Consider the following 17,356-nt stretch of genomic DNA (forward strand, 5'->3'; position numbering starts at 1 on the left):
GCTGGAGAATTAACTTGGATAAGTAATTCACATTACCAGCTAGCTTTTAGATGGCTAGCCTAACCAAGATTAATCTCACTTTGCAAATGTGCCATTTGAGTGTTACTTTTTAGCTAAACGTGCTGTGAGTTTGTGATGTTTTTTAGGTTTTTGTTTGTTTGTTTGTTTTTGGTGCTTGGGATTTTTTCTTTTTACGATAGAAATTTCCAAAGTGAAATATAGTAAAGCTATTTTATGTCTGTATAGTAGCTGTAATATTAATTTCATCAGGTCCCAGTTTTGATTTTAAATTCAGATGGAACGCAGCTTTCCTAAGTGGAGTTGTGATCAAATGCTTTGAAGACATTTGATCCATAGTTTTTTTTTTTTTTGGAGGGGGGCCTATCTTTTTCAATAGTGATGTATATAAAGAATTATATGGTTAGTTTTAATTTAAAAAAACATGTTATAAATAGAAATATGAATGCCTCCTCAGCTGTTATGATTTCGTATTTCAGAAGTACTAGTCTAGAAGACATATATTTTGTTTGATCTGTATTTACTGCTTTTAAAATACAATAATATGTCAAAGTGTTTTTTGTTTTCCATGCCTTCAGGCAAGCAACATGGTAAGTGATCACATTTACTGAGTTACCAGAAAACTTCTGAAGTTCTAACGTTACAGTGCAATGCACTTTTAACTCCAGAGAGCTATACTTACAACTTAACCTTTTGACTTCTTAACGGTCCTTCTTTTAATAGATTTTACTGATCTTCCTGCAAAAGATGGACTTGCTTCTAACCAAAACTCCACCAGATGATATAAAGAATAGTGTTCTACCAATGGTTTATAGAGCCCTGGAAGCACCTTCAATTCAGATCCAGGTATAGTAATTGCAGCCTTTATTTAATATTGCTGAACAGTTTTTTCCTCTTTCTTTCACGTATACTAACTTTTTGTCTGTTTACTTGAAGGAGAAAAAAGCCCCAACGAATATAGCTGTGTAATATTTTTGAATGTTGAAAGAGTGTTTTACTTAAGAACAGTTTGGCTTATTAAAATAAACTTTAGTTTCCTGATTTTCCAGAGTAACCACTTGGCTGTTGCTCCAACGCTCGTGTCCTAAATTCTTGCTAGGTACCACAGGAAACAGTTGAATGTACCTTTATCATGTATTACCTGTGCTGCAGAAAATGTAGATGCACTAACTTAGCACTTAGTGATAGGTGGCTTGTTCTGGGATTCCACTGGTAAGAACATATGTATTGATAGTTACCTTAGAAGACACGATTTGCTATAAAATCATGCTAGTACAATTTCTGGTGGCACTTTTATATATCCTTATTTTAATTTTTCACTTGATGCTTTTTATATATTTCTAACTTGGCTGGTTTTTGTGTGTGTATTTTGTTTTTTGCAAATTTTCCACTGGAATTAGCTTGCACTGGGAGTGGAATTAACTTCCATTGGAATTAACGCCCATTTAGCCAAAGACATTCAGGAGTGGGAGGAGGGAGATAAGCAAAATATCAATTAAAGAAGAATTTGGATAAACAGATGTGACTTGAGATCTCTCTGCAGTAGCAATTTGCTTACTCAGATATTTACTTGCAATCTATAATTAATATCACTCATTTCTTTAGATTGGGCTGAAATTGAGTAATTTTTTTTCTCTGTTGGTTAAATATGCTAAATATGCTCTTTTATCTTTCAATGTGTTGTTTTACTGGTGCATAGTATTACTAATAGTGCTTACTCAAATTTGCTTGACTTTTGTAGAAAGATATTGCATTTTGATGTAATAAATATTTTATATATATATATATATACAGAAAGGTGCTTTGTCAAAATGCAAGATATTCTTGTTATCCAAGTATTTTATTACAAATGTATGAATACACTTTCAAATACAATTTCCAAATTCTGTCTTCATAGCATTATGTTTTATCATTTTAGATATTTTTAAATGAGTCTGTCTAGTTGAGCATTTCCTTAAGTTGAAAGCTTAGGGAGACATTTCAAGCTAATTTTGATGTTGAGTAATATTAGTACTAATTTTATTATAAAAACTCATGTTTATTCTTTAACTTATGTGGAATTTTTTTTATAGGAGCTTTGCCTAAACATAATTCCCACGTTCGCCAATTTAATAGATTACCCATCAATGAAAAATTCATTAATTCCAAGAATTAAAACTGCATGTTTGCAAACTTCTTCTCTTGCTGTAAGTATCCTAAAATCTTATCTCTTTCTTGGTCCTCAGAAAATGTTGTTACCTTTCATTACTTTGTTTTTTTGGCTGTGGTGTTTTCAAAGGAAAGACCAACAGCGTGCCAGGATGTTTTTTAGATTTTTTTTCTTTTTCCAAATTCAAAACACAATTTATTTCTAAACTTAAGAATTTTTAAAGTATTGTTAACAACAGTAAGTTAATAATGTACTGATTTCTAAAGTATGTTTCTGAGTTCTATATGCTAGTAATGCTTCCCCTGCAGAAAAGCCAAGATTTTGTGAGCACTCTATAACTGTATATTTTCCTTTCATGACAAAAAAAGTTTGTTTTAAACGGTATTGAACTTTCCGACGTGATGGTTGTAGTTTCACAAACACTCCTCTACTTATGAATTTTGTAGCTTATAAGACAAAAACATAGTTAAGATTTTGTTTAATTCTTACTATACTTCCCAGGTCCGGGTAAACTCACTAGTCTGCTTAGGAAAGATTTTGGAGTACTTAGATAAGTGGTTCGTGCTTGATGATATTCTACCTTTTCTACAACAAATTCCATCCAAGGAACCTGCAGTGCTAATGGGAATTTTAGGTAATTAATACTTTAAACTTTCCTCTGTCTTATTCTTTCACGTTGTAAATCTCAGTCTGTTCAATCACTGATAATATTTCCATAGCATATTGCTAATATGATTACTAAAAATGAATTGTTTCTGCTTCGTAAGTATGTCCCTGTTCAATTACTTTGTGTATCATTGGTACTTCTGATCTCTGGTACATATATTTGTAGTCTTCACGGCCCAGTGCACTTCAGAGTACTCTACTGTCCTTGGGCTGTGACAGTTTCATGGATTATATGGCCCGCAGTGCATCAGAGGCTCCTTTCCTCAGACAAGCATGCAGTCTGTCCTCTTTTAAATGCTGAGCACCTTGCTGGAGGTTTTTTAAGGTGTTGTTATTACCCTCTCTTGCATGTCAGTTGATATAAATCATTGCTGTACAAATCTATTGCTTTTCACTGCAGGTTTTGTTAGACTCATTTTATTGGACTTCTAAACAAACATTGCTGCCTTGGCACTAAAATGGAGTGTAGTCTGGGTGGGGTTTCACAAAACAGCTAACAAAACCTGATGGCTCATTACTTCTGGAGTGGGAGGCCTCCAGTGCTGAGCTGAGCTTTCCTAGTACCGCTCTGGTGCTTGGCCAATTTAGGATGCACAATTTTAACAGCTTGAGTATTAAGGGAGATCAGCTGATCAACAATCAAGAAAGAGGTGTGACTGAGTGGCCAAGTATGGAGTATAGTGACCATTTTGCTTAGTGGCAGCAAAGAGGTAAACAGATGACCATTTGTAATAGTTGAACTGTATGGACAGCAACTCTCATTAAGCTGCGACATCAGAGTGACAAAATGTTGGGAGAGCTATTTTAATTTGCTCAAAGTTATCAAGAGAGCATTTATCTGTAATAATTTAGAGCTACTCTCTCTCCCTTAATTTCCAACTCTTGCATTTGCTGTCTGAGAATGAGAGGCAGTGTATCTTTTACCTTAGTTGTATTATTCCTGAATTCTAGTTGGGTACAGTTGATGGAAATGATGGGCTGAAAGCAATTTAATATACTAAAGTTCCCCTTTTTTTGGAATCATGCTTTCCATCTTGTGTGTGATACCTTCTTTGGCCATCTGACTGCTCTGTTCTAATACTAAGCATAGAAAGTGAGGAAAGCTTCCTCTACTGTGCCATTGTGTTCAATGTTTGCCACTAGACGGAACTGTTTAAACACAGAGGAATTCTCCTGCCAGAAACGCTATAGAACTGGTATGCTTGATGCTGCATCCCTTGTGCAGGTCACTATTCTTAGTGATTTTTAGAGTAGAGAAAATATGTCCCATGATTCTGATTCTATGTATAACACATCCTCAAACCTTTAGGTAGGAGTCTTTGTAAAATGCAGAGTATTAGTTACAGTAGCATGACAATTACTCGTAGTAGCTTAAAGTGCCAGGTGAGAACACAGGCTTAGTTAATGCAGGTTAGTTTCTTGGTTGCAATTTATCAGTTTCTTGTAACTTAGAGAAAGAACCAGTATATATTTAGATGGTTTATACATGTAGAGAGTACCACTTGGAATTTTTTTTTTACATTATTTGCAAAATTTAACAGTTTTTTCTATTTTGATGTTGTGTGTCAGGTATTTACAAATGTACATTTACTCATAAGAAGTTGGGAATTACCAAAGAACAGCTTGCAGGAAGAGTATTGCCCCATCTAATTCCTCTTAGTATTGAGAACAATCTTAATCTCAATCAGGTAGGAACGTAAATATTTTGCATGCTTTTATTTGATAAATTGTCAGAGAATAGATTTAAACTGTTGTCACTGAAAAACTCATACATTGCTATAGGTCTCTCTACTGTAAAACTAAAATGAAATAAAACCGCTTCCAATATTACTGTTTGCATGTTTAAAGGTTGTTGTTTTGCAGTCAATTTAACTAATCAAGTATAAAATTTCAAAGTGAATACTGTCACCTTCCAAACAGCCTGCAAAAGAAGTAAATGATTAGCATAATTACAATTCAAATTAAAAGCTAAAATACAACCTTAGTATTTCTTCCCTTAGTTTTGCTTGTAAATGTTGTAGATAATGTAAGAATGTAGTAGTGTTGGTATGAAATAATTAGGAAATAAGATACCTAATAGGATTATTTTTTTTTTTGGACAATGAATCTGGTAATATTCATCTGAGTGGTTTTTTTTGTCTGAGTTGTCTCACTTCTGTTGTGATGTTATTCTTTTTTTGGTGATACATTATTTTCACTGTTTCAATATACATTCTGTTGTAGCCAAGCATCTAAAACAAGATAGTGAAGCCAGATTATAAATTATTTAAAAGCCTGTAGTTTATCTCACATTGTATATTGTAAGTTTCATGAGAGACTACCTTTTAGGTTATATGTCTGAATTCTGTCCCTGCAAAATCCGAACTTGTACATTTCTTTTACAGTTCAATTCTTTTATTTGTGTTATAAGAGATATGCTTAATAAATTGGAGGCAGAGCATAAAACAAAACTTGAACAACTTCATGTCATGCAAGAGCAACAGAAGTAAGTGTTTGCCGGTGTGTTAGAGATGGACCAAGTGGGCAGAGATAAACTTCAGGGTGGTTTTTGTTGTTGTTGTTTTTTTTTTTTTACGAAAATGTGAGAAAACTTTTTAGCCATAGCAATAAAAATGTTGGTAATTCTTAGTTCAGTGGTTGAGAATTACCTCAAATAAGTGCAGTCGTCAACACCTATTTATTAGTCATGGAGTGATAGTGTTATTTTGATGTCAGTTGTTTATAGTGTAAAATCCTTTCCTTTACACTGTTCAGTCACAGTTTATTGTTTTATTAATTAAGGAATTCATTAAATATAGAAGTCCATACTGAGTTTCACCGGTACGGTTATACCTTGCATCTGTACACCAAGAGTAGTTGCTGTTGTGTAGTTGTTGAGAACACAAACAATATGCATTCTGAATATAACAGTGCTCTCATAGTATTTTGTTTATTTTTAAATCTGCGCTGCTAAATTAATGTAGTGGATGTAACTGTAAAGTTTTCTTTTTGTAATATGTGTACTCTGCACTATATAGATCTTTGGATATAGCTAATCAAATGAGTGTGTCTGAAGAGGCAAGATCTAGTAGTACAAATAATCAGGTAAGTGTCAATATTTTATTGTATTACTTAAACATATAAATTTGACATTTAAAAATAACGTAGTATTTACATTACCTAAAATTACAGTTATTCAAATAACTTAATTTTGATTCTTTGACCTTAAACAGATTGACAAGGTATTCAATAATACTGGAACTGACCTTCTGACCAGTGGGCCTGATAGTAAAGAAAATGAGTTGTCATCAGTACAGAAAAAGGTATGCTTTTCTTTGTTCTGGAATTCTTACATTTTTCTGTCTAATAGAAGTTTGGTTTGACTACATGAAAAGAATATGTATACATATTTACTGTATTGAAAGCTTTACTAAATTTGTTTCTGTATAGTACAGTACTATGTAACCCAATCACATGTGAAGATCCACTGAAAAATGTTCACACAGCATCTTTGAATTTCTGTGAAAGCCTTTTCTTGAAAATTGCTCTTCAGAAAGAGGGCAGTGATTAGGATAAATCATTTTTGGTCATTTTCTTCCTCCTTAATTACAGATACAAATGAAACTGAAGCTTCAGCAGTGGATTTAGTTTGCCAAATCAAAGTGGTCAGGCAGCTGTATTATAAAATCACAAATGGAGGTTAAGATCAAAAACAGAATTTCACATAGAGGCCGACGCTAATATCTAGTGTAAAAATTAAAAGTTAAGTTAAAACAGTCAATATGAGGATCAGTACAAGAAATGAAGAAAAAGCATGGCGTCACACAGCCTATGATTATAGGTAGTATTCAATGATAAAATTATTTTCATGGCTGTTAGCCATAGCTATTAACAAGTGGCTCCCCCAGATTATATGCAGTTTATCATTTCTGTTTCTAAATCATTTCTGTCATCTGAATTCTCTTCCTACTTTTAGTCTAAGGGACAATAATTTTATGATTTTATTATTTGTTAAAGAAAGTAGAGTAAAAATCCTGAAATATCTAAGCAATCTTAAAATGAACAACTCTGTCAGTTGAAATTCTGTATCAAGTGCCAGTGGGTAACCATATGAAAACAAAAACTGAAGAGACTTTTTCTTATACCCAATATTAAGAAGTCAAAGCTAAAATGATATTCTTGTAATACTACTTTGAGATCTGCCCAGAACTTCTCATCATGCTGCTTTCAATATTGTTTTTATTTGCTTTAAATACTTTTTATCAATGCGTGCTTATCCACTTTTTGTTCTGTATAAGTAGTGTTTATTGCTCTGAAATGATAATTCTATTTATTAAAAAAAAAAAAAGTAGTAAGTAGTTATACTGTTCAACTTAGTACTTTCTCTTTTAAAGGCATCACTTACACTTGAAGAGAAGCAAAAGTTAGCTAAAGAACAAGAACAGGCACAGAAACTGAAAAGCCAACAACCTCTTAAGCCGCTGGCAACTTCAGTAACACCTCCAGTGAAGCAGGTGAGATATAGCAGAGTATTATACTGTTTCTAGTGGAGCTGTGATGCTTTTTATTTTCACCTGCTGTATGCATTTAGTATTTTTTTCTGCTATGAGTCATCTCATTGTTTTTATCTGTAGTACAATGGTAGAGTTGTGGAAAAACTAAATTGCAATTTGCCCTGTATTTGTATCATTAGTGGTATTTCCCACTTTTTAAAATGCAGTAGTTTCCAAAGGCATCATTTTTACTGGATGGCCATTGTTCTAGATATGAGAACAGCACATAGAAAAAGATTTTGCTGTAAACAGTTTATATAAATAATGTAGAGGGCTTGGAGTTGAGAATGGGGCATGCAAGCTAATGGTATACTGAGTATACACCAAACAGTATTTGCTGTGTAGTCATAGTTGTCAAGCTGAAGCTGCAAAACAGTTAGTTCAGAGTAGCAAAGAGCGAAAGTAATTATACATGGGTTGAATTAGTTTACATTTCAGACCCAATTACATGCAATAAATTAGAATTTCTGAAAAAACAAATGTCATTTCTGAGGGAGCAGTGATTAAAAACTGTTGCTAGCATGTATGTACAGGAAAAACATTTAACCAAGTTTTATGTATTTTGCAGACAAAAGACTTGACAGATACCTTAATAGATAATATGTCATCTTTGACTAGCCATTCTATCAACAAAGCTAAAGTGGCATCTTCAAACAGCTTCACTTCTGTCTCTTCTATGGGTGTTGGAATGGGATTTTCATCACCTGTTGACAGCACAAAGAGAAATATGACAAATGGACTAAATACTAATATGGGTTTTCAGACTGCTGGATTCAGTATGGGAAGTGGCCCCACTGTTCAGAATTTCTTCAGTGGTCCAAGCACAACAGGAGCAACCAAGATGAACATCGTACCAACTGCCAGTATGCCAAATTACAGTCCTATGAGTGCTGCATCTGCGATCTCTCCACTGACACAACAAAACAGACCCCCAGATATGTCTGCTTTAGATAATCTTTTTGGTCCGCAAAAACCCAAAGTTAGTATGAAGCAGTTGGCTCAACAGAAATCAAACCAGTGGGTTAATCAGTTTGTGCCCCCACAAGGGTCCCCAGGTGTGAGCAGTTCAGTCATGGGACCTCAGATGAACATGATAGGACAGACTGGCTTTGGTATACAGGGTAATCCTTTCTTTGCTCCTCAGAACTTTGCACAACCAGCAAACACAATGACAAACAGCAGCTCAGCTAGTAATGACTTAAAAGATCTTTTTGGGTAATACGTCTTTTCTTCTTTCAGAGATTGATATGATTTGAATTGTGGGTAAGCTGATTAACATCTTTTTATAATAATAACAGCATGGTTTGGGGGAACTTCACCCAACAGTGTAAAGATATTTGCACTGGAAAAAAGACTGATTTTTGCATTCACCTGGAACTGCGGTGGAATTGTGTAAGTGCAAAGTCATCTTATGCGCTAAAGATTTCCCATCTTTTTACTCAACTTCAAAGCACTGAAGGCAGGATGCATAAATTCAGTTGAAAAAGAAGGAGCTAAAAGTTTCAAAATTATTCAGAAGTATATTCACAACTCTTGGGTTTAAACAAACCTGCATTTCTTACACAGAAATGTTTAGGGGATAATAACACTAAGAAATGCGACTTAGTGCTGTCCTATCTTGTGGATCAGTCTTTTTGGTGCCTCCTGAGTTCAACTATTGTTAATGATTTAAGTCACCTGAATTTGTTACAAACTGTTATGTCCCATGGCAGTTTGCAGGAAGTGAATACTTATGCTGATGCAGAATGTTTTGGTAGCCATGTTACATAGGAATATCTCTACCTGATAACTGTATAAGACACTATGAAAAAATATTTTGCCTTTCCTTCACTTACAAGGTAATTAGAATTAATGTGGTGGTGAACTACAAGATTAAGTGGTTTTAAAATTTTGTGCAAAATTTTGGACAGAGGGAAAATTCTGCTGCAGTTGACAACCTGTTTTATAATATCAGATCCTTGTTACCAGCCCCATGGCAAAAGCCACATACCACTTAAGCAGGATTTAAAAATACACGTTGTGACTCAGTCACATTTACTGTTCATTTCAGAACAGTTTTGGTTTGCTTGATACTGCTTTTGACTGGTGGGGGGGGAGGGGGGTGGGGTTTGAAAAGAATATGAGTAGTTACAGCACTTCCCAGGAAAAAAGTCTGTAAAAGTCAGTTGTTGACTGCCCCAATTTCTTGCAGTTGGTTTGGTAACGGAAATGTCTTGAATTACTTGGTTTGGGCTCTGATGGGAAAGGGTTGCCTGTCTAGAAGTTTCACATGGTTTTGTGAAAAGGCAGACTGCTATAAATTGCCTTGACTAGAATAAACTATTTCATTTTAGTTTTGTTTTAACTCAACTCCTTATGAAGGGTAAATGAATATGAAGTAAGTTCTCCAATACAGATTTGTAAGCTCTAGAATATATGGTAAATACACAGATATTTCAGATGCTTTTATTGTATTACTCCAAATTTAATAAAGCTCTCCAGAAAAAGAAGCAGTAGTTTCTTCTAGTTTGCAGAAGGTAGATGTTCAGCTTGCCCATGATAGAATCTCTGCTTTGTCAGATACTACTGTTGGGTTTTAACTTCTTCTTTCCTAGAAATTTCAGGAACTTTCATATGTATTATTTTGGAGACTAGCTGGCTATTTTAAGAAGGAAAGAACTAGTTACCTTTTTTATGGAAAGCCTACATGCTTTATTTTTCAAAGCCTTTCACTGAAGAAATTGTTCTTTCATTTGCTGCTTAAGAAACCAAAGGGCCTTATGCTGTAAATGTGACTTGTATTTTGTTATACTTCCACAGTTCTAAGCAGTAATAGCATTAATTGTTCATGTATTGTAGCTGCTGCCTTAGCCCTATTATTTTAAAATACCTGGGACCAGTGAAATGATGGTTTAGAAAACAATGCCTAACACATTGTGATGCTTATGTGCTGTTAATATTCATGGTAAACATCATAGGTTATGTTAAGGTATCTGTGTAAACCTAAGTACAATACCAGAACTGTTAAATTAAATTCATTTAAAGTTACTAGTACTCTATACTCTCAATCACACTAATGTCTTCTTTTACATCAACTTTTTGAAAGCTACATTTTGTTAGGATAACTTGAGGCAAGACTTTGAAAAATTACTTGAATCTGTATTCCTCTAAATTATTTGGAAAATAAGGTTATAGTCAAAATAGCATCTCTTGGCACTCTACAATGTATTCAATTAATATATCTATGGTAAAGGCAGTCTTAAGTATCAGTGTCCTGATTTGGCTTTTCAGTCGCTGATCCTCCTGGCCTGAGGAGCGTTCAGAACTTCATTTAGATTTAATTCATGGAGAGAAAGTTGACTGAAAAATTTTAATTACATTGTGATGAAATTTTATGTATAAGATTCCTGCGCTCTTGGGTTTGAGGCATATACTTTTGGCATCTACTGTTGAAGAATATAACATATTTTGTAAGAACAAAAAATAACCTACAAGATAAAACTAAGAGTTTCTTTCGTGCTATGCTGAGGTGTTGGAATAATATTTTCATGTGGCTCAAGTAATACAGAATGTTTTCTATTTCACATTTCCGCACATAGTTTTCATTTCTCTGTTTGCCTCAGTTTTCAGAATGACCAGAGTAGAAGAATAGAAACAAAGAAAGCAGGGAGCTCATGAAAATTGTAGCATTTCTTTCCAATTATTAAAAAATAAAATCGGAGAAGTAATTTCAGTTAAAATCAGAGGATCACATCCCTCTTTTTTGCACATACTTCCTATTTTGTGTGTCAGAAAACTGTATGTCTGAACATCTCAATTGTTTCTGCTTAACTTAAAGGGAAGAGGAGTTGCAAGAGGTAAGTCACCAAGGCCGTGTGCTATTTGGCTCCAGCTGCAATAAATAGCCTTTCTTTAGAAAGCATTATCCAGTTGATCTATTCACTTGCACATCATCATTCTGAGGCCCTGCAAGAGGATGAAAGACTTATATTATGGCCAGAGTGAACACCAGTGTTTGAAAGCAATGGTTGTACTTCAGATCCAGTTCAGTCAGTGAAAAAGAGTAGGAGGAAGGAACAATATTGCAAAATGTGGGCATTCCAGAGGCCGCCTATTTCTGGACTCGGGTGGAAAACAGTGTTACATCTAGACTGGCCTGAAGTGGAGAAGACTGTAGCCCTAATGCAAAACAAAATGGATAACACAGGTTTGAAATTGGTATCTGATTAAGAAATTGCAAATTTTTTATTGAAAAAAGTAACCTGATATGAAATATGGCTTTGTTATCTGAACAATACTGTAAGTTACACAAAATTTCTACCCTTTGTATTCAAGCTAATTTAAAGGAAAAAATGTGGAAGCTAGCTGGTTGAATCATCACCCTACGACCTGTGCCCTGCACACCTGTTTTGCTTGCCTAGCCCTTCTGCTTACTTTCCATTCATTTGTAAAAGACTAGCAAAGAGGAGAAGGGAGGAATTTTATGTTTTTTAATTGATTTGTCTATGAAATGTTTACAACGAAAGGCGAAATGCAAAGAACAGAAGTGGAAATTGCTGCATATCTTAAGTATAAGCATCAGTTGTCCTTTGGCTGCTCTGGTGTATGTTAAATGAATGCTCTTGTACCAAGACAGCAGCTTTTCCATATTAGAACTGTTGGTTCAAAAATCTTGAAGTATGAAAGCCTCTGAATTATTCTCTGAAAATCCAGTCTTAGAAAATTAATTCTGTAGATGGAAGGATGGTATTAAAGAGGCCTGAGAAACCTACTCTACTGGGACCGATTGAGAGGAACCTTGAAACTAGTTGCTTGCTTAGTAGCCCATACGCCTGCTTCTTTCAAGAGGAGAGAAATGGAAATGAAATGGCACAAGTGTCATTTCAAGGATGGAGAAGGAGCAGATTTTCTGTTTCTTGTTCCCACACATCTTGTGGATAAGGCATAGTACGGCCTGTGAAACCTTCTCATGTAAAGGGCAGTACCAGTCTTTTGAAAGTTAATGAATCCGCCGACTATATGGGAGATAAAGTCAGAACTTTTACTGAGAACAGAGGTAGGGTGTTTCCTAGTTTGTTTTATTGAATACTGTATGTCTTCCTCTCTCAATGGTGATGTGAATTAGAAATTGCTTGGGAAAGTTGAGGCCTTACAGGTCTGCCCAGGTGCTGAGTACTCCAAGTAAAAGGCTGAGTTTTCGAATGCTTGAAATATTGCGCGCCTAAGGCTTCTGATTTAAAAATTTTCTGTTAAGTTTTGTTTTGTAGCAACATCTATTTCACATATATTTCCATAAATATCCCAGTAGCACCTTAGAGTAAGGAAAATGTGGTAGCTTTAGTATTGTAACCTCTTTTGTGTCTATGTCTACAGATAGGTAAGCGTGTATTTAGACTAAAAGAGTATCGATTTTTCAGTTCAAATACACCAGGAGTGCAAATATTAAATGAGAACTTAGATTTAAATCAAATTCTACAATGCTTCCATATGGGCAAAGAATTATATGCTGCTTTGTTATGTATTGTAAATTCATATGGTTAGTCTGCCCATATCTACATAATTTTAGCGGAAAAGAACAGTTTTTATAAGGCAAGTTTATGAAGACTGTGTCTCTCATTACAGATGAAATTTTTGGACTTTACAGTGATTTTTGTTCTTTGATTATTTTTTTTTTATCGAGGAGGGAAATATCACTAATTTGTGCCACTTCTAATTAAAGAAATGGAAGGAAGGGGAATACAGAAATATCTTGTACCTGTAACCCTTTTATGTTCTTTGTGAAGAGATATGCTGCATTTTATATACTCAATTATGAACTTTTATTCTGAAATAGCTGTGAGGAAGCCTGTCTGGAGAATTTCAGTTGATTTAGCTGATTTTCATGTGAGGTCCTGCTTTGTATCTATCTTTCCAGTAGGTTTTGACTGCTTTACAAAGAAATCATGCAGGGCAGTAAAACCATGGATTCATACACCAAATCCTCTTGCCTTCCAGGCCTCACACCTCTATCGACTGAACATACAAGCCTGTGAAGTTGTATCGTCTTTGAGTTCTTTGAAACAATTCTAACTGCTGTACAGATTTCTGAGATGAAGTTGTAAATCAAAATATGTTATAGTGAACTCAGGCCTTGTGCAAAATATTTAATATTTGTTTATTTGTCTAATCGTACAGTCTCTGTACTAGTGGCAATTTTACGTTTTGATTGTAAAACATGAAAATCCTCATTTATAAAGTAGTGTTACTGTAGTGTCAGCTGTGATTCATTATTAGAACTGTCATAGCATGGCATTGGTGTATCTCCAATTTAATGGACAGCTCTTCAAAAACAAATCTATTCTTGTATCAACTTTTAGATCAGTTACTTAAAATATGTAAAAGGTACAGTGACCGTTTTGAGAAATTCTTATCACTTTGTACTGTGAATGAGGTTGCCTATGGAAATAAATGAACTTTTCATATATTTGTGTTGGAAGATAATTTTATTTTAAATTTCCATAAAATACTAACTTCTGTGGAGAACTTTATCACTTCACATTTTGTTTGAATTATAGTTTATGCAACATAATTTTGAGTTTATTTCTTAAAGTGGTTACTGTCCACAAGTGGTTGCTGTGAAATTTGATCATATATTTCCCTCATGGAAAGAATGAAAGTTGTGGGGAAAAAACTGACAGACTGGATGTCACTGACATTAACACTTTTTCTGAAAGCACACTAAGCCCATGATTGAAGTTGGTGTTCTGATGGCCTATAGTGATCTAAATTTTCACTTTCACTTTTCATTTCTCAAAAACCATCACTTGCTTTGAACCTGGGTTTCAGGATATGCTGCATTATCAGGCTCTTGAGTTTGCCAACACTTTGAAGGAAGGTAGCATTCAACTTTTTCAATAACATAAAATTGATCAAGTACAAGATGTCAGAGATCTCATCTGCTTAGAAGGATCATCCTTGGCTGGGGTTGGTAACAGAGGAAAGTAAAGCAGGGAAGACATCATCCTTCTTGTATGCCAGCTTTCAGTCAGTGGTTGTAGGAGAGGAGAGAGTGAAGTTTCAGTGAAGATAAACTTGATGGCACCTCACAATGAAAGTCACAGTCATGATCTCTGACTTTAGTGTCCTTTACTGTCCTAACGTTCTCTGCATCCCCTCTGTTTCTAGGCATTGGTAGGATCCATAACTGTCATCTGTTTCTTGAGCAGAAAAGTGCTGTAATCCAGATTTTCTGGGTTGGTTTGCACTGGCTTAGAAATCACAATTTCATAAATTCTTTCATGAATGCAGATAATGTCCCATGTCAAACAGGAAAAGTTGAAGATCTTTGCTCTTTATTTTTCGTTGCCTGGGACGCTTTGATGCTGGCACCTGAGTGTGTCTCCACTTCATCCCTTTACTTAGTCTCCTTTTGAGTATATGGTGCACCAAAGCTTTAGGTTAATCCTTTTTATGTCTGTTTATAGAGCTGTGTTACCCTATCAGGTTTGCAGCTGTGGAGAATGCAAGGTGTAAGAAATGAGCTATTTGTGGGGAGTTATGCAAAAAGAAGCAGTTCATTTGATATTCTTCTGCTGCTGCTAGATATAAATGTACTTTTCTCCTGGATCTCTGAAGCTCCCTGCACTCACGTCACTATCTGGAGTCCACTGCAGTTGCTCGGTAGATTGGAAGCTGGCTCCTAGTGTGAGAAAGCATTTTCCTACCTGTGCACAAACTCATGAGCAGCTAAATAAATATTAGTTATTCAGTGATTTTTAAGTAGTTTACAGTATACTTTAAACATGCATCTGAGTAACTTAAAGGAAAAAGCTTTCCAAAAATATCACAGCAATTCCTCACTGGCAGCTATAGGCTTTAAAGGTTTTAAGAGATCTTAACTATCAAAACGACCTGTAAAATACAATAAAACTACCATAAGGTGTCACTGTAACCCAAGCAACTTTCAAATACATTGCAAATGTTATAGAAATATACCCGCTGTATAAGGTGCAAGAAATTACCATTCTGTTAGCAGTTTCCAATAAAGAAAGCTATGTATTTTTTTCAGTATTGATTTGCTGTTAACATCCTGAGTCTGTATTTCTTCACAGAATCACAGGGTCTGGAAGGGACCTCTGGAGGTCATCACATTCAACCCTACTGCTACAGCAGGTCCCTACAGGAGGTTGCACAGGAGAGCGTCCAGGCAGGCTTTGAGTATCTCCAGATATTCACATGTGTTCTTTTTCTTGGTTTTATTTACTGTACCTATAGTTATGATTTCTGCTGGAAATATAATGGCTGAAAGAGACTGATATAAAATTTACAGTTGACATTTTTTCTTAGGAAGCAACTGGTTTCAGGCCCCTGTGGTGCCCTCCACTGAAGGAGCTGACCATCAGCAGGAGTCATCGGAGTATTTTTGTTCCTAGAGCTCGGAGCCCCGTGCTCTGGAGAAGTGCAACGTTACAACTCCTGCCTCTCGCTGTGAGAGTTTTATTTGCGTTACTTAATGCTCTGCCTCCTGAGGTGAATTGATAATTTTAACTTTGAATGACTTTAATTCTGTCCGAAACATTAGAATAGAGGAAAGCAAAATATACCCATTTAGATAAGGACTCTCATGCTTCCTAATCTATGATCTTATGATTTCTTGGAGCACCTAATGTGGTTCTTAGCTTTGTGTCCTAGCAGTACACATCACTCATGATAATCCTGCCTGTTATTCTATGTTTCCTATAATTTTTGAGCCAATTTCAACTCTTCTTAGTGGGGTGTAGATTTCCAGGATCTTAAGTTGCTGCATTATTTCAAGCAAGAGGCAGCAGGGTAGCACACACTTGATAAGATACCAACAAACCTCTGAGACAACTTTTAACAAAGGTCTTGTCTGTGAGAAGAGCATTGTCAAACTCGCTTAGCTTTAGATTTAACCAGGTTTACTGAAATGATGTTCCTCCAAAGGAATAACAAGAGTGATCCAATAAGCGGCTTGCAAGCACTGGGGATGTGATCATATGGTTTGAAACAGAGAAGAAACAGATTACAAATTAACAGTGTTTTCCTGGTGTGCCCAGGACTGGCCAGCCTGTAGGATGCCTTGCACACCTGTGTGCAGTTCCACTGGAGGACCCCAGCAGCCACTGGGTAAGGTTGACCCGAAGTGAAAGAGTTGTATGCTAGTTCTGCAGACACCAAAAAGTTAAACTGACTTTCCTAGGGTCTCCTTAGCGTTTTTTCTGGTTTACAAGCATTAGTAGAAATATCTGCCTGCAAGGTTATGTCAGGGACCACAGTTAACTCAGGCGTGCCGTTTCAGTGACACCTGTGCGTGCAAACTCTATGCTATCCAGCCCACACTGAAAGCAGTAGCAAAATTCTCCCCTTAAATGTGGCAGATTTTACCCTAACTATTATTTTGAGCAATCAAAAGCAGGAGCAGTATTAAGATGATTTTTCTAGGCTTTTCAACAAAAGAAACAGCTCAAAGTAGCTGGTCTCCAGGTGTACATTTACTTACACACGTACAGATGAGAATTGGCTCAGGAGAGCCCGGAGAAAAAGGAGGAGGACTAATGACAGCTGGAACCAGCAGGGCTACCATGTTCCATTGTTGAGGAAGACAAGTGATGTCCTCAGGTGGCACTCTGAAATACATAGAGGGATTGGTTGCACAGAGGTTGCAATTGCCTCATCCAGCGCATCCTTGCTGGGAGCTGTGTGATGCTCCATGGAACGTGTCCATCAGAAGCAGGGCCCTGCAGAGCTCCTTGGACCTGCATCAGAGCAGCTGCTTGGAGTCAGGGTGTTTTGTGACCCTGTGAAACTGGAGAGGAGGAAGCAAGAAGCAGCGCTGCTCCTGTCAAGCAGCCTCCCTGCAGAGAAGTAAGTTAGCAACACCGTTGCCTTAAGCCTTGGGGAAAAGGTTAGGAAATTGCAAACGGGCCACTACTGTGGCACAGCAGAACTGCAGGCAGCAGAAAAATTGAAAACTGTAAAGGGCAGGGAGAGGTGACAACCACTGTGGGAAATG

General features: G+C 36.0%; 1 protein-coding gene across 2 annotated transcripts in view; it reads left to right on the forward strand.

Annotated features, from left to right (window-relative positions):
• Positions 1–13,807, forward strand: part of SCYL2 (SCY1 like pseudokinase 2) — a 37,479-nt gene extending 23,672 nt beyond the window's left edge. For both annotated transcript variants that reach the window (XM_021410576.1, XM_021410500.1), the window contains exons 10-18: positions 742–864; positions 2,091–2,204; positions 2,669–2,801; positions 4,403–4,521; positions 5,218–5,318; positions 5,851–5,917; positions 6,046–6,135; positions 7,207–7,326; positions 7,934–13,807. In XM_021410576.1, coding sequence (XP_021266251.1) covers positions 742–864; positions 2,091–2,204; positions 2,669–2,801; positions 4,403–4,521; positions 5,218–5,318; positions 5,851–5,917; positions 6,046–6,135; positions 7,207–7,326; positions 7,934–8,584 — 1,518 coding nt within the window. In that variant the 3' untranslated portion in view covers positions 8,585–13,807. The remainder of the gene's footprint in view (positions 1–741; positions 865–2,090; positions 2,205–2,668; positions 2,802–4,402; positions 4,522–5,217; positions 5,319–5,850; positions 5,918–6,045; positions 6,136–7,206; positions 7,327–7,933) is intronic.

This window comes from Numida meleagris, chromosome 1 (genome assembly GCF_002078875.1).
Source record: "Numida meleagris isolate 19003 breed g44 Domestic line chromosome 1, NumMel1.0, whole genome shotgun sequence".
Taxonomy (NCBI): Eukaryota; Metazoa; Chordata; class Aves; order Galliformes; family Numididae; genus Numida; species Numida meleagris.